The sequence below is a fragment of the Anoplopoma fimbria genome, chromosome 8 (assembly GCF_027596085.1).
Source record: "Anoplopoma fimbria isolate UVic2021 breed Golden Eagle Sablefish chromosome 8, Afim_UVic_2022, whole genome shotgun sequence".
NCBI lineage: Eukaryota > Metazoa > Chordata > Actinopteri > Perciformes > Anoplopomatidae > Anoplopoma > Anoplopoma fimbria.
In genome coordinates, this window is record NC_072456.1 from 8765736 (window position 1) to 8783942 (window position 18207).

Consider the following 18207-nt stretch of genomic DNA (forward strand, 5'->3'; position numbering starts at 1 on the left):
CCAAGCTTAATGTTCAGTAAACAGTCAACACTTCTTGGTGTCAGCGTGCTGCCTTTAATAATTCATGTTGGAAGTCAGTTTCAGAAAGTAAACTTTATCTGGTGCTGGAGACAAACTTCACTCTTAAAATCACATTAAACCTAAAATGAAGCAGTTTATTCGATATGCATTTCATCTATTGTGAATACTATCCAGTCATCATTTCAGCACTAAAGCCCTTTAAGCATGTTTTGAACAACGTATACAGAAAGGTTTTCACAAAAGCAGGAAGTTCCAGGTGCTGCACAGAAAAAACATATAGATATACAGTATATAGACATATTTACATGTACATACTGTACATAATCATCCAGTCCATGTGCTTTGTTTACAATTTACAGAACACTTGAATAGAAAATAGAAGTAGCTTTATTTCTTATTATAGTTTTTGGTCATGATTGCTTTTTATATATATTTATATGATATTCATATTTACACCTATTTTTCACTACTTGTGCACATAACAGTCTGGTCTATTCTTTAACTTTATCCCTCCAGTTTTGTTGTCCGTGTCCCAAGCTGTTAATTTAGAGTGATGCAAAAAAAATGGTCAAATATCTTGTATATGCACACATACTTTGCCAATAAAGCTGATTCTGAAAATATATAAACAAGAAAGCCTAATAATAGTTTGAAATATGCGTCAGCCACTTTTCTGTATTATTGGTTTTGGTCTTTTAATGAGATTTATAAAACCAGTTTTCGCATTTATAAAAAAGAGTAATCTTTGAAAGTCAACACTTACTTGAAGTACAATCATCGTTAATTTTTTTAACATTTTGACAAAACTACAACCATATTTTAGTGGCCTAAACCCAACAAGATGTGAAACACAAGATGGAAAGCCTAGTCTCCTGTATTAAAGCCCTGTGCTTTGTACGCACAATCTCCCATCCTGACTTCCTCCATAGGACTTCTTTGCACAACATCTCACCTTTAAATGGGTCAAACATTGCTTGTGAGCATAATCTAGGCAGAAATCTCAAATCCCAAAATCTGTATTAGTATTTAAAACTAAATGTATCCAAATAACTTAAACTATTGGCTGAGACTATATTCTTTTACAGCTTTTTAAAAATCAGACTGATAGGACCCTGAACAAATATGCTGTATTCACAAACAATGCCGTACGTGAGCACATCTGGTATTGCAAACAGTTTGTGTTTGTGTGTTGCAATGAGACTTACATTGTACAATCCCACTGGGCCGTCCATGTTGTGAACCTAAGTGCTCCCTGAAGACTGAAACACTCAGGAAATCTGCTCAGGAAACGTTTGTCTAGAGACCATGCTATTGTCTGTAATCTTTCTGTTTTTCCAACTCTGGGGTAATGTGGAAGTTTCTTCATCACAGATTGGTAAGTAGGAGTCTTTTCATTACTGAAGTGTTCTGATTTAGCTTTGTGGAGTAACAGTGTATAGCTGAAACTGAGCATATATGCAAAGAAAAGAAAAATACTTATTTTTTTATTACATGTTAGGATTTGTGGTATTTCCTTCTTACAGGAAGAAATAAGTGCACGTGTGTTGGGGATACAATTACTTTCTCAAAATGATATATGTATACTTATAATTATTTGTATTCTGTTATTTCCATTTAACTCTTATAATTGCCATTTCGGGATAATAAAAGGTATTCGTCTTTTTTTTAGATGTAACTCATAGATATGAGAAGAATTACCTCTACATTGCATTGGTATCTAATATGCTGGATTTTCAAATGGCCATGTTTGTGTACAGATATTTCATTAATATTCACTAGTGTAAAGGTGCTGTGGTTTGAGCAGAGGCCAGTTTTTCTGTGATGTCCTTTCTTGTATTTTCTTTTCCATGTTGAAAACTTCCGTTTTAAGTTGTTTTATTGTTAGCCCCTCCGTGTTGTAGTCATTTGTGTATTTCCTATTGTCCTATGTGTTACATGCAGCTGAAAATAACATTGGATAAGCCAACCCTACAGTTTTTTACAGTACTGCACATGTGCCATATGTGATAATGTATCAAATCTTATCTTGTTTCCATGTGATTTTCTTTTTTAGCATGCTTAACGCTCCCAGATGTTCCTCATGCCATAATTTCAGAAGACACGAAAAAAGCTGAGTACCAAGGAGGACATTTGATACATTTCACTTGTGAACCCGGCTACACTACATCAGGTCCACCTATCAGATATGTTTGCACGAGCGAGGGCTGGCTGGCTGTCCAACAGGAAACGTGCAACCGTAAGTTCAATGGCTTTATGTTAGACACTTTCACCACCAACAGAATGGGTACTGTTGTTGTGACCCCTGGTGTATTACATCATGTAGCAAGATTACAGGAAATGGCATACTGCAAATAATAACATATCTAAATATCACACAAGCATTGCAGCGTTCTGTAATGGTCCTCTCATATTTTAGCTATTAAGGAGCAATTACGTAAAAGAGACCTATGTTTGAACGCCAAAAAAATATCACTTCAACAAATGGATGAAGCCAGCAATGTTACAGAGACCATGTCTGAAAGGGGCCTTACTGAAATTGTTTCAACTCAGAAGTTCATAATTTTTCAAATGACACATTTGTACCTGTAAGCACTTTCTTATTAATAGTTGAAAATGGTGATTCCCGAAAATGAGATTATGGTACTGGGATGCAACGTGGTAGGTCTAAAGGATCTCAGTGTTGTTAAGTTATTTTCTCTGTTGCAACCCTTCTTTGTAATATTGGCACAAAGTCGTAATACTTATTTTCTTCATTCACCTGACTGACTGGTTTGTTTTTCAGTTCCAAGCTGTGCCCCCCCACCTGCAGATGAAGGCATCACAGTTATAGGTTTACCAAATTATGATGATCCCATACTTTCTGGTCACGTAATTACATTCACCTGTGATGGTCCTCTGAAATATCTGAATGGAAGTTCAGTGCTGATATGTGGTAAAGATGGACAGTGGGATAACCCATTCCCCTCTTGTGAAGGTAAAACATTTCAAATGAAATTAATAATTCTATAAACAACAATGGGCGATCCGAATGAACAATAACCGATGTCCCATGACCCTCGGTTTATCATTCGATAATTGCTGTTTTATGCTCTCCAGATATCACTTGCGAAGTTGATGTGATGCAGCCTCATCTACATGTTGCTGGACTACCAACAGCAAATGGAAAAATGAAGGTTGGACAGATCTTACGGTTTCACTGCGACGATCAATTTACAATAAAGGGGTCTGAAGAAATTGAATGTTTACCAACTGGCGAGTGGAATACCGCCTTTCCAACTTGCGCTGGTACGTTCACTTTTAGTTGGAGGTTAATTATATTTACATTGATGTTTACATTTGCATATTTCGGTTAACCCATCTTGTTTGAGAGACACACAGGACATGGATGTAGACTTGTGAGAGATATCCAAGGTCACATTAGGCTCAAAGCATCAAGCGTCAGGTCAAAGCTAAAACTGAAATTCAAAAAGCTGTGTATACTGCATATACCAATGATTAAACCTGTATTTACTAGGGTTTTTTTAGCCATGTGGGGCCAGCGCAAACAAAATGTGGCACAACACTAATACAGATCTTCTTTTGAGTTAATATTATAAACTTCTTAGGAAAAAGTTGCCTATTTACACATGTGGCGGCAATTAGAGTAACCTTAGCATTTATTCGGAGTTGAGTTTCTCGCCACCTAACAAATGAAACTCAGATATTCACTCAGATCTATTTTTGTCGTCCACCATAGACTATAGAGTCTGTGTATGGTGTACAGTGATACCATAATATATGTTGACGTTGTTACGTCCCCCTGGTAACGTATACCATGGCGGTCAGGGAAGGTGTCCTTCCCCTGTGTGGTGGGGGAGGCGCTACTACTTGGGCCATTTGGCTCTTCCTTTTCTGCAGCAGGTGCAACTGATTGACCTGATTGGCCTGATTGGCCTATAAAAGGAGGAAGACATCCAGCCTGTCGGGCTCTCGCTGCTGGGTGACTGAAGCTGCTGCCAAACCTCATCGTCTTTATTTTGGTTTTGTTGTACATTCTCATTACACCAGTCCATAGCACATTACACATAGTTAAGCTGCCATCTACACTGATACTTAATTTCCTTGTTAGGGCCTTTTTATTGTTAAATAAATATACCAAAAGCTTGTCACTGCGTGTCTCCCAATTTGTTATGCCATGCTTGAGCCATGTGGTCTTAACAAATTGGGGGCTCGTCCGGGATAGGTTTTGCTAAGGTTTTTTTCATATCTTTCCAAGGCCTGTATAGTTAGTTTGAGAGTGTTATTGTTGGGGAGACTCGCAGTGTTTGAGTAGTTGGTTATTTGTTTGTCTTGCTTGGTTGCATATTTGGTTAATTGGTCGTTTTGATCTTTTGTTTGTTTGAATATGGGTTATTGAGTTGGCCTGTTGATTGATTTGTTTGGCTTGCAGCTTGCAGCAACGGAGAGCTTGTGAGAGGGATTAGTGACAGTTTTCCCTCCTTTCTGGTGACCTGGTTGCCGGTTATGATCCTCAGCTGGTCGGTGAGTAGTATGGGATTGTTTGCACCTTAAATGTCATTGAAGCCAGTGGGTTAGTTATGGGCTAAGTGAACCCCCGTGTAGAAGTAGAGCGTTTATCGCTGGGTTTTTTTTGGTTTTGTTTTGTTTTGTTTGTTGTTTTTGGGTGTGTCGAACGCGCTGGGGTTGCTAGCAACCAAATTGCATGAGGGCACACCGAAGACTAGTTGGTAGCTAGATAGGGACTTCTACTTCCAGTTAGATACGGGGCAGCTCTGATAATTATCCCTCTTGTGCTTTTGGTGATATATCACGCTACTCACCGTTCTGAGTCGGGGCATTATAGCTGATAACAGGTTATTGGTACTACTGATTAAGCATTTGTGGACCGTTGATTGGCTTACAGTAGGATGGATCTTTTTAAGGAGTTTGTGGCCAGTCCATCAGTCGAGTTGCTTAAAGGATTGAAAGTTGAAGAATTGTGGCGGGTCGTCACACATTATAGCCTTACCCCCGATGTTATGCAGGGTCGGTCTAAGAAAAAGGAGGTGTTTGCTGCAGTACATATGGGGTTAATTGACCAGGGCGTGTTAGAAGATGACGAAACATCTAGCCCAGGTGGTTCACCCATTAAAGGGGCAGGGGCTGGATTTGTCTCAGTGGGTACGGGTCTATCCTTTGCAGAGCAAAAAGAACTGTTAGCCATGCAGATGGAGTTTCAGGCCCGAGAATGCCAGAAAGAAAGGGAGGTGCGTCTTGAGCTAGAGAGGTTGCGCCAGGCAAGACCTGATGCTGACGTAGCTGATGATGCAAGGTCTAGGGACAGCTTGGGTGATATGGTCCGTCTGATGCCGAAATTTAATGAGAGGGATCCTGATGTATTTTTCTCATTATTTGAAAGTCTGGCAGAGGAGAGAAGTTGGACAGTTACAGACCGCACTGCACTGATTCAGAGTGTGCTTCCGCCGAAGGCTCAAGAGGCCTACTTAGCACTTGACCCTGTAGAGAGGAAAGTGTATACTAAGGTAAAGGATGCCATACTTCTGTCTTATGAGCTGTGTGCAGAAGCCTATCGATTGCGCTTCAGGAATTGGAGAAAAACTGAGACGCAGACATATGTGGAGGTGACGAGGAGATGGTAAGCCACTTTAAACGTTGGCGTGAGGCAGAAAGGGTCACTACTCTCGATGACTTGTGTGAAGTGTTGTTACTAGAACAGTTCAAGAATGTCACCCATGAGCGCATTGTAAATCATCTCAATGAGCGTAAACCAAAAACCGCCCTTGAAGCGGCCAGGTGGGCAGATGAGTTTGTGTTAACTACCAAAGTTCCATCTGAGTCACGTGGTCATAGCAGGGGAGGTTCTAGTTTCTTAGCTCCATACCCTGCAAAGTTCCCTAGTGGGAACTTGGGATTCTCTGCTCCTAACCGACAATATGAACAAGTTCGTCCCAGCAAGGGTGATTTTAACTCCACATGCAACTATTGCTTGGGGAAAGGACATTGGAAATTGAACTGTCCTGTGCTGAAAAGTAACAGAGATGGTGGGAAGGGTTTATCTGGGGGTACTAGTAGACATTACATTACATTACATTACAGTCATTTAGCAGACGCTTTTATCCAAAGCGACTTACAGGAAGTGTATTCAACATAGGTATTCAAGAGAACTACTAGTCACCAGAAGTCATAAGTGCATCTCCTTTCTTAAACAAGCATCTCAAAGTATAAGCCAGAGCAAAAGTATAGTGCAGAGGCAGATTACTACGAAAACAATAATTGCAACAGACTAATCCGAATATAGTAAGTGCTACAAACTACTACGAATAGGATAAGTGCAGTAAACAAATACAAATTCAATAAGTGCAGCGAACTGATACGAATACAGTAAGTGCAGCAACTAATACGAGTGCCATAAGTGCTACGAGGAAGGCTCCGGGTAGTACTTCCTGAAGAGGTGAGTTTTCAGCCTGCGTCTAAAGATGGGCAGTGACTCTGCTGTCCTGACGTCAGTGGGGAGTTCATTCCACCACTGAGGGGCCAGGACAGAAAAAAGCTGTGACCGGGTGGATCGCCCGCAGGGACCTCTGAGCGACGGGGCAACCAGTCGCCCGAGGCAGCAGAGCGAAGTGGTCGGGCAGGGGTGTAGGGCTTGACCAAGGCCTGGAGATAGGAAGGAGCTGTTCCTTTCACTGCCCTGTAGGCTAGCACCAGAGTCTTAAACTGGATGCGAGCTCTTACAGGGAGCCAGTGTAGGGAATGGAGAAGGGAAGTTGTGTGAGAGAACTTGGGGCGATTGAACACCAGACGTGCTGCAGCTTTCTGGACAAGCTCCAGAGGTCTGATGGCCGACGCCGGGGCTCCAGCAAGTAGTGAGTTGCAGTAGTCCAGGCGGGAGATGACCAGAGCCTGGATGAGCACCTGCGCCGTCTCCTCAGTGAGGAAGGGGCGAATCCTCCTGATGTTGTAGAGGAGGAATCTGCAGGAGCGTGTGACCGATGCAATGTTTGCTGAGAACGACAGTTGGTCGTCGAGGGTCACACCCAGATTCCTCACAGTCCGAGTTGGCGTCACCACGGCATCATCAATGGTGATGGACAGGTCTCGGTGCGGGCAACCCTTCCCCGGGAGGAAGAGTAGCTCGGTTTTGTCCAGGTTCAGCTTCAGGTGGTGTGTCGCCATCCACTTCGAGATGTCAGCCAAGCACGCAGCAATGCGTGCCTCCACTTGGGTGTCACCGGGAGGAAATGACAAGACCAGCTGGGTGTCATCGGCATAACAATGGTAGGAGAAGTCATGGGAGCGAATAACAGAACCCAGAGATGTTGTGTAGAGCGAGAAGAGAAGGGGGCCCAGAACTGAACCTTGTGGAACCCCCGTAGTCAGCGTGCGTGGTTCTGACACGGCCCCCCTCCATGTCACCTGGTAGGATCGGCCTGTCAGGTAGGATGCAAGCAGGGAGAGTGCAGAGCCTGAGACGCCCATCCCCTCGAGGGTGGAGAGGAGGATCTGGTGGTTCACTGTGTCAAACGCCGCTGACAGGTCCAGGAGAATCAGGACAGAGGAGAGAGAGTTCGCTCTCGCAGCGTGAAGCGACTCTGTCACCGCAAGGAGGGCCGTCTCTGACGAGTGACCCACCTTGAACCCGGACTGGTGGGGGTCCAAGAGGTTGTTCTGGTGGAGGTAGGAAGACAGTTGTTTAGAGACAGCGCGTTCAAGTGTTTTGGATAGAAAGGGTAGAAGAGAAACCGGTCTGAAGTTCTTGACATCAGAGGGGTCAAGTGATGGTTTTTTCAGAAGGGGGTGACTCTGGCAGTCTTGAAAGCCGAGGGAAAGCATCCCGAGACGAGAGATGTGTTGATGAGGTGGGTGAGGAAAGGAAGGAGTTCAGTGGCAATAGACTGAAGAAGAGGGGAGGGGATCGGGTCAAGGGAGCACGTGGTGGGGCGGTTAGATGTAACAAGGTCAAGGACCTCGTTAGGGGAGAGGGGAGCAAAATAGGGTAAGATGGGGTGTGGAGAGGGAAGGGGGAGCTGAGGGGGAAGAGCTGTAGAGGGTAGAGAGGGAGAGGGGGGCTGAGAGAAGGAGGATCTGATATCGTTTACCTTCTTGTCAAAGAAGTTGGCGAAATCATCCGGGAGAAGGGAGGAAGTAGGAGGAGGGGGTGACCTCATGCCCTGGCAGTTCCGGTTGGTGGAGGACAGGGGGCACTAGGCCTAGATGCAGAGAACATGTGTCCTGAAAAACCGTCTGTTGTGCCAAGCCTTCCTGTGGCTGTCGAGGTTCCAGGCGTCTCGGAAGGTTCTAGCTTGCTATGGGCAGATATGGTTCCGCCTGATTACAGTGAGTTCATCAGGGAAGGTTTTGTCTCATTGGTGGGTAGGTCACAGAAAGTACCTGTAAAGATTTTGCGTGACACCGGGGGTTCAGCATCATTCATCCTAGACTCGGTGTTGGATTTTTCTGAGGAGTCAAGTCTGGGGAGTGTTTTGATCCAAGACATGGGGATGCATACTTGGCCGGCTCCCTTACACAGAATCGAACTTGACCATGAGCTGGTAAAAGGAGAAGTGGCAATAGCACTGAAATCAAAGATGCCTGTAGAAGGAGTGTCTGTCGTTCTAGGAAACGATTTAGCTAAGGGGTGGGTTTGGGGAGGTGTTCCGCCTCCTGTGGTGACTTCTGGGCCGACTATCTCCACTGTGCCAGACAGTAGTGAGAAGGAGTTTCCAGAGGTTTTTACTGCTTGCGTAGTAACTCGTTCGATGAGTGGGACAGGGCCGGAAAGGGGGATTAAAGAGTCTGGAAGATTTAAAAATGTTGTGTCTCAACTTCCTGATCTGCCTCTTGGCCTGTCCGAGAGTGAGCTGATTAAAGCCCAGCAGGAGGATCCTGAGCTGAAGGGACTGTTCAGTGAGGTGAAGCCAACAGACGAGATGGAGAGTTTAGCCTGTGGGTACCTTCTACTGGATGACATGCTGGTCCGTAAGTGGCTTCCTCATGATGACTGTTCGGTAGGTGATCCCGTACTTCAGGTAGTTGTGCCTGCCAAGTTTAGAGAAGTAATTTTGGAGACAGCCCACGGTGGGGTGGCTGGACACATGGGGGTTAGGAAGACTTGTAACAGATTGCTGCGTTACTTCTTCTGGCCCAGGTTAAAGAAAGAGGTTACCAGGTTCATTAAGACTTGTCATACCTGCCAGATCACAGGCAAGCCCAACCAGACTATCAAACCTGCACCTCTTTACCCCATTCCAGCAGTAAGTGAGCCATTCCAGCATCTCATCATCGACTGTGTGGGGCCGCTCCCTCCATCCAAGTCGGGGTGCATCTATCTGTTGACGGTAATGTGTCAGACCACACGTTACCCCGCTGTGTACCCTCTCCGCTCTATCACCACACGATCGATTGTTAAGGCTTTATCACAGTTCATATCCTACTTTGGAATTCCTCGGGTCATACAGAGTGACCAAGGATCCAACTTTACGTCACGAATGTTTGCAGAGGTTTTGGGCCAGCTGAAGGTCAAGCACAACAAAGCTAGTGCTTACATGCTCAGAGTCAGGGAGCACTGGAAAGGTTCCACCAAACCCTGAAGTCGCTTATGCGTTCATACTGTACTGAGCTTAAGGGGGATTGGGAGGAAGGGCTGCCTTGGCTTATGTTGTCAGCCAGGGAGGTGGTGCAGGAGAGCACAGGGTTTAGCCCCAGTGAGTTGGTGTTCGCACACAAAGTGAGGGGTCCCCTTTCAGTTTTGCAGGATGGCCTAAAAGTTGCAGAGCCGCCTGTCAACCTGATTGATTATGTGAACGGTTTTCATCGTAGACTACATCTGGCGGTTAAGATGGCGGGTGATCATCTGACAGCCGTCCAGAGTAAGATGAAGCGGTACTATGACCGCAGAACAGAGCCTCGAGTGTTCTGTCCTGGAGACCAGGTGTTGGCATTGCTGCCTATCCTTGGTTCGCCATTCCAGGCCAAGTTCACTGGACCGTACACCGTGGTCCGACAGGTCTCTGAACAGAACTATCTGGTTGATACTCCAGACCGTAAAAAGTCAACACAACTGTGTCATGTGAACTTGCTGAAAGCTTACTATGCCCGTATATCTGTGCCAGGAGCGGATGTGGTTCAGGAGGTTAAACCTGCTATGTTGACTACCGTAGCACACATGCTCCCGGCATTTGTTTCAGTAGGGGAAACAGGGGATGAGGAAGAGGGGGATGTGAGAGGGCCTGGGGACGGCGTGCTGCGTCCTCGGCTCAAAAACTCAGAAACGCTTGCAGATTTAAGTGGTCTATTCTGCCACTTGTCAGAAGAACTGAACTACTCTATAATAGAGAAGGAGGCGCTGGCGTTGGTGTGGGCTCTGCAGCATTTTGATGTGTACGTGGGCGGTGGGGTCCATCCGGTGGTTGTGTATTCAGACCATAACCCTCTAACCTTCCTCCACTCTCTGCAGAGTCCAAGCCAGCGGTTAATGAGGTGGACACTCTTTTTACAGCCCTATAACTTGAGCATCAAACACATTCGTGGCGTGGACAACGTAATAGCCGATGCGCTGTCGCGGGCGCCAGAAGGGTTCAAGTAAACCAGTTCCCGTTTTCCCTGACCGATCCCATTTAGCATTTTGCCTTTCCTCCCTTTGACATTAATATTGTTTAATTTCTTTGTTGCCGCAGCCTTGTTTACAGAGGCCACATACGTATGTTGGGCCTCTGTTTTAAGGGGAGGGTGTTACGTCCCCCTGGTAACGTATACCATGGCGGTCAGGGAAGGTGTCCTTCCCCTGTGTGGTGGGGGAGGCGCTACTACTTGGGCCATTTGGCTCTTCCTTTTCTGCAGCAGGTGCAACTGATTGACCTGATTGGCCTGATTGGCCTATAAAAGGAGGAAGACATCCAGCCTGTCGGGCTCTCGCTGCTGGGTGACTGAAGCTGCTGCCAAACCTCATCGTCTTTATTTTGGTTTTGTTGTACATTCTCATTACACCAGTCCATAGCACATTACACATAGTTAAGCTGCCATCTACACTGATACTTAATTTCCTTGTTAGGGCCTTTTTATTGTTAAATAAATATACCAAAAGCTTGTCACTGCGTGTCTCCCAATTTGTTATGCCATGCTTGAGCCATGTGGTCTTAACAACGTAATCTACGTGACATGGATCGTAAATTTCTGAAAATTGATTCTGAAGAGTCGTTGTGAGGCTAAAAGTGTGAGATGGTGGATCTCGAAGCTAATGACACAGCAGACACCTGTCACTGAATGCGTCCCACCCTCAATTTTGCTTTACTAATTAAAAAGGGGGATTTTATAAAATATATCTCACCCATATGGATGGGGACAAATAAATGGAGACCAAAACCATTTTTTCGTAACGGGCTGTGAAAGTCTTTTTCTGCTGTAAAGTTGGGCATTTAACATGGGGTTTATGGAGATTGACTTACTTTTGTAACCTGCCTCAAATGGCCATTGGTGTAACTGTTCCTGTCACTTCTACGTTGGCTTCATTTCTCAGCACCAGTGGTTGCCGCTTGGTCTTTACCAAATCATAAGAAAATAATCTGCTATGAAGCTAAACAGAGCTGAGGGATGGCAACGGCCCTTTTCCCAAAAAAGAAGTCATGCGATCCATTGTTAATGTTAAACTATTAATTATAAATTATTTTATGAACAACAAATATCCACGTTGATAGTCAGATTTTTTGAGTAATTTTTCCACTGACCTCTACGGTATCTTTGTATAATCCAAATAAGAAATACATTTACATACATTTGCATACAGATGTACTCTTTCAGAAATTTGGACATTTAAGACATCACAATTGGCTTCATTATATCCAAAAAGTCAGATCTTAAGTATAATATGCTGAAGCTTTAACCTCTTAATTAATCAGATTTTCTTCTTCAAAACAGAAAAATGCAAAGTTGCAGGAGTTTCAAACAGCATGCACTTGATCACACATGTACCAAACAATCAACTAAGAAGAGGACAAAAGTTGAGGTTTGCTTGCAACAATCAGAGACACGTTCTTCACGGGAAGGAAGAAGTTGAGTGTTTAGCAAACGGACATTGGAGTGATCCCTTTCCAACATGTGGAGGTAAATCAATTATTTTCCATATCCATATTTGTCCATATCTTGGGGAAATAATGGAAAAAAAATGATCCCTGACCCAATTGTCAGATGTCTCACAAAGCGCACTGCAAACTTAGAGTGTTTGATTTGCTCTGTTTACCCTGCTCTGATACATATTATCTTTTGATGCAATTTGTTTGCCTAGTAAATGGAATAGATTTTTAGACTTAGTGTTAAGTGTTTCTTAAAAATGACATTTTGACCAGGAATTAACATTAACTCAACTTACAATAAGAAAAAAGTTGAATCAACACCTCTCTAACAGGGTCCAAAAAAGGCCTGAACATTAAAACCTTCGTGAAGGTAGCTTTGTACTAAACTGTATTAGTTTTTGCTAGGTTAACGCCAATAAACTGGCAGTGTGTACATACAAATACGTACAAAGAAAGACAGAAAAAGGCTTTTTTGGGACTGACTCATTTGTTTTTATTTTTGTGGGGGGTTTTTTACATGCTTTTAGCTCCTTTCGGGTGTCTGAAATCACCAGCCCTTCCAGATGGAGACACGGTGGGACATGTACAATTCACATACAACCATGGAGAAAGGGTTGGATATGTCTGTCAGTATCTCTACACTATGCAGGGTGAGCCTTACAAAACCTGCCACAATGGGGAATGGATTGGACAGATGAGATGTCTAAGTAAGTAACACTTCCCATACCTTTTTCATGTTGCATACTGTGAGGACTTTGCATACGTCAAACTGATTCTGGTTTCCAGTGTTTGCATGTAGTGGCTTGATTAATACTAACAGAATATATCAATTATACAGGGCCATTATACGGCAAAGTGTAGCATTTCTTTAGGTCTTATGTAGCTTCAATCTAAAAAGGTTTATAATGAAATAATACAACACTATCTCTTTTACAGTTGGCTGGCCAGTAATTATCTTTATGTTGAGTATTGTACCACAACATGTTAACCATTACATTTGAGAAGACGTGCTTATCATTCAAACTCTGAATACACTTTTTATCCAAGAAGAGCAATAATTGTATATGCAGTATGCTATAGAGTTATTCCCCATTAATACAATTCTGTTATCTTTTGCAGAACCATGCACTGTGAATGAAGAAGCCATGCGCTTGCATCATATTGAATTCAGATATAAAGATGACAAAAAGCTGCATGTGCCCCATACTGATCATTTGACTTTCAAGTGTACCGAAGGTAGATACTCTGTCAGCACATTGAACATGCGTCAGATGTGTGTTGATGGTGAAATGGAGCTGCCCACTTGCCAGTAAAGGCTTTTATTTAACGGGATGAGATATAAACATAAGCTGGATTGACAACCAAAGTAATGTTTTAGACCAGTAATGTCCTGATCCAGTGGCTATACTTCAGTGCTGTGTGCGTTCATTTTAATAAAAGATATATTTCCCCTTGTTTGCTGGCTCTATTTATATGATGAGAGTCAAGTCTGTTTGTCCGTTCTTTATGTGCTGAAAAGAAGATAAAAGTGAGCTATTTGGAGAAAACTGTTCTTCTCTTCCAAAAAATCAACAAAGTAATATCCAAAATATGAATGCAGCAAAATAACTTGATGATGATGATATTGACATTGTCTAGAAGTTAAGAGTGTTGGTTACAAACAATTTTACAATTATTTTAATTATTTTAATAAAGGTTTCACAATGTTTTTCACAAATGCTGTTCAATTTCTACACTGATTTTCCTAAGCAGCACTTATGAGCATGCACATGCTGTTTGGAACATTTTAGCTTTGGCTGTCGGAGGCGCTAAAAATGATGCCGAAAGCACTTTTAAGTAACTCTGCATAGTTACCTGTCTGGAAGATGGCCAATTTATCAGAGTAATGTACAAACATCACAAAGCGTTGGAAATAACACAAATAACTGTTTTTTATACTTTGAATTGTTTATTATGAAAACCAAGCTTAATGTTCAGTAAACAGTCAACACTTCTTGGTGTCAGCGTGCTACCTTTAATAATTCATGTTGGAAGTCAGTTTCAGAAAGTAAACTTTATCTGGTGCTGGAGGCAAACTTCACTCTTAAAATCACATTAAACCTAAAATGAAGCAGTTTATTCAATATGCATTTCATCTATTGTGAATACTATCCAGTCATCATTTCAGCACTAAAGCCCTTTAAGCATGTTTTGAACAACATATACAGAAAGGTTTTCACAAAAGCAGGAAGTTCCAGGTGCTGCACAGAAAAAACATATAAATATACAGTATATAGACATATTTACATGTACATACTGTACATAATCATCCAGTCCATGTGCTTTGTTTACAATTTACAGAACACTTGAATAGAAAATAGAAGTAGCTTTATTTCTTATTATAGTTTTTGGTCATGATTGCTTTTTATATATATTTATATGATATTCATATTTACACCTATTTTTCACTACTTGTGCACATAACAGTCTGGTCTATTCTTTAACTTTATCCCTCCAGTTTTGTTGTCCGTGTCCCAAGCTGTTAATTTAGAGTGATGCAAAAAAAATGGTCAAATATCTTGTATATGCACACATACTTTGCCAATAAAGCTGATTCTGAAAATATATAAACAAGAAAGCCTAATAATAGTTTGAAATATGCGTCAGCCACTTTTCTGTATTATTGGTTTTGGTCTTTTAATGAGATTTATAAAACTAGTTTTCGCATTTATAAAAAAGAGTAATCTTTGAAAGTCAACACTTACTTGAAGTACAATGATTGTTGATTTTTTTAAACATTTTGACAAAACTACAACCATATTTTAGTGGCCTAAACCCAACAAGATGTGAAACACAAGATGGAAAGCCTAGTCTCCTGTATTAAAGCCCTGTGCTTTGTACGCACAATCTCCCATCCTGACTTCCTCCATAGGACTTCTTTGCACAACATCTCACCTTTAAATGGGTCAAACATTGCTTGTGAGCATAATCTAGGCAGAAATCTCAAATCCCAAAATCTGTATTAGTATTTAAAACTATAAATGTATCCAAATAACTTAAACTATTGGCTGAGACTATATTCTTTTACAGCTTTTTAAAAATCAGACTGATAGGACCCTGAACAAATATGCTGTATTCACAAACAATGCCGTACGTGAGCACATCTGGTATTGCAAACAGTTTGTGTTTGTGTGTTGCAATGAGACTTACATTGTACAATCCCACTGGGCCGTCCATGTTGTGAACCTAAGTGCTCCCTGAAGACTGAAACACTCAGGAAATCTGCTCAGGAAACGTTTGTCTAGAGACCATGCTATTGTCTGTAATCTTTCTGTTTTTCCAACTCTGGGGTAATGTGGAAGTTTCTTCATCACAGATTGGTAAGTAGGAGTCTTTTCATTACTGAAGTGTTCTGATTTAGCTTTGTGGAGTAACAGTGTATAGCTGAAACTGAGCATATATGCAAAGAAAAGAAAAATACTTATTTTTTTATTACATGTTAGGATTTGTGGTATTTCCTTCTTACAGGAAGAAATAAGTGCACGTGTGTTGGGGATACAATTACTTTCTCAAAATGATATATGTATACTTATAATTATTTGTATTCTGTTATTTCCATTTAACTCTTATAATTGCCATTTCGGGATAATAAAAGGTATTCGTCTTTTTTTAGATGTAACTCATAGATATGAGAAGAATTACCTCTACATTGCATTGGTATCTAATATGCTGGATTTTCAAATGGCCATGTTTGTGTACAGATATTTCATTAATATTCACTAGTGTAAAGGTGCTGTGGTTTGAGCAGAGGCCAGTTTTTCTGTGATGTCCTTTCTTGTATTTTCTTTTCCATGTTGATAACTTCCGTTTTAAGTTGTTTTATTGTTAGCCCCTCCGTGTTGTAGTCATTTGTGTATTTCCTATTGTCCTATGTGTTACATGCAGCTGAAAATAACATTGGATAAGCCAACCCTACAGTTTTTTACAGTACTGCACATGTGCCATATGTGATAATGTATCAAATCTTATCTTGTTTCCATGTGATTTTCTTTTTTAGCATGCTTAACGCTCCCAGATGTTCCTCATGCCATAATTTCAGAAGACACGGAAAAAGCTGAGTACCAAGGAGGACATTTGATACATTTCACTTGTGAACCCGGCTACACTACATCAGGTCCACCTATCAGATATGTTTGCACGAGCGAGGGCTGGCTGGCAGTCCAACAGGAAACGTGCAACCGTAAGTTCAATGGCTTTCTGTAAGACACTTTCACCACCAACAGAATGGGTACTGTTGTTGTGACCCCTGGTGTATTACATCATGTAGCAAGATTACAGGAAATGGTATACTGCAAATAATAACATATCTAAATATCACACAAGCATTGCAGCGTTCTGTAATGGTCCTCTCATATTTGAGCTATTATGGATTATTCGGGATAATAAAAGGTCTTTTTATTAGATGTAACTCATAGATATGAGAAGAATTACCTCTACATTGCATTGGTATCTAATATGCTGGATTTTCAAATGGCCATGTTTGTGTACAGATATTTCATTAATATTCACTAGTGTAAAGGTGCTGCGGTTTGAGTAGAGGCCAGTTTTTCTGTACTGTCCTTTCTTTTATTTTATATTTTACTGACTTTTTTTTTTGTTTCTTTCAACAGAGGTAACATGTACTGAACCAGAGATTGAAAATGGTCGTGTGCTTGAAAAATTTCCCGAGTACAAAGAAAATGAAGTCCTGAACTTTCAATGTAATCCTCACCATAAACGCACTGAAGGAAGACCTTCAACATGCACCAAACGAGGAACAGGATCAGAGTGGAGCCCCACACCTGCATGTGAACGTAAGAATAAACTGAGTAATCCAGTTTGATGGCTTTATCACACTGACTAGTGAAAATTGGTGCTAACAGATAGTATGCTTATTTTTCAAACAAATGAAGCAATAACATGTAGACTGACACTGCCGCCACTGGAGGGAACCAGGTATGATCCATCTTTCAGAAGTAGTTTTTCACCTGGTGACACAGTGAGAGTCATTTGTGGAGAGAAGTACTGGGTTTCTACCCGTCAGGACACCACAGCAGTAAATACATGCCAAGAGAATGGAGAATGGACATTCACACCAGTATGCCAAGGTATAAAACAACATGGGCTAAGTGCCAGTCACAGATTATGGGATTGTTGTGTGTGTATGGTTCATTAAATTGTGATGATGATGATGATGATGATGATGATGATGATGATGATGATGATGATGATGAATCTTATCTTTATTACTTAAGTTACTAAAGTCTTTCTCTTCTTCTAGAGTTTACATGCAGCGATCGAAGACCGCAACATGTGTCTTACTGGTATGCCGGATATTTAAATCAAAGGAAATTGGATAAGACTGTAAGTTATTGGTGTGTGGAAGGCTACAAGAAGACAGCCAACTTGGCCACATGCACCAGAGATGATTGGAAACCAAATCCACTTTGTCAAGGTATGTGAAGTTAACATTTTAACTATAACATAACTGTTTATTTTGTATCCATATTTGGGAAAGCTGGGAAGTAGCTTTTCGTCCAGTTTAAATTGATTAATTTCTTTATCGTAATTGCTGTCTTTCAACAGAAATCGTAGGAACCTAAGAGCTAGTAAACTCTGGAACTAAATCATGAACCAAAAGCTGTCTTCATCTTTTTCTTAGATGTAACTCATAGATATGAGAAGAATTACCTCTACATTGCATTGGTATCTAATATGCTGGATTTTCGAATAGCCATGTTTGTGTACAGATATTTCATTAATGCTCACTAGTGTAAAGGTGCTGTGGTTTGAGTAGAGGCCAGTTTTTCTGTGCTGTCCTTTCTATATATATTTTTGTTTTACATATATTTTTTCACATTAAAAAAGAAGCAACATAAGGTGCCATATTTACAAGCATCTCGACCATTTTGCTTGTCTTTATATTTGCAAAACACAAGAAAAATTTGGAATGCATGATTGTTTCATGTATTTGCTTTTACAATGGGCTGTTGCCACTCTTATTTGAGGTAAAATATCAGAATACTTTACATGTTGATGAGCCAACTCTGATGTGAAGGTAAAATGTCACTTTCAAATCACGTTACAGAATAACTAAATT

The 18207-nt window shown here is 41.5% G+C and overlaps 2 protein-coding genes across 2 annotated transcripts; both read left to right on the forward strand.

The window, feature by feature from the left end:
- The first annotated feature begins 1220 nt into the window (after positions 1 to 1220).
- Positions 1221 to 13544, forward strand: LOC129095161 (E-selectin-like). Its single transcript, XM_054603559.1, has 7 exons — positions 1221 to 1396; positions 2075 to 2257; positions 2804 to 2995; positions 3118 to 3306; positions 11935 to 12120; positions 12617 to 12796; positions 13209 to 13544. Exons 1-7 carry the CDS (start codon positions 1327 to 1329, stop codon positions 13400 to 13402), a joined length of 1194 nt encoding a protein of 397 aa, XP_054459534.1. The 5' UTR covers positions 1221 to 1326; the 3' UTR covers positions 13403 to 13544.
- A 1660-nt stretch (positions 13545 to 15204) lies between these two features.
- On the forward strand, positions 15205 to 17710 carry LOC129094668 (complement factor H-like). The gene is made up of 6 exons (XM_054602929.1): positions 15205 to 15448; positions 16126 to 16308; positions 16739 to 16921; positions 17021 to 17215; positions 17389 to 17562; positions 17694 to 17710. The coding sequence occupies exons 1-6, from the start codon at positions 15379 to 15381 to the stop codon at positions 17708 to 17710; spliced, it is 822 nt and encodes a 273-aa protein (XP_054458904.1). The 5' UTR covers positions 15205 to 15378.
- Positions 17711 to 18207: the final 497 nt, after the last annotated feature.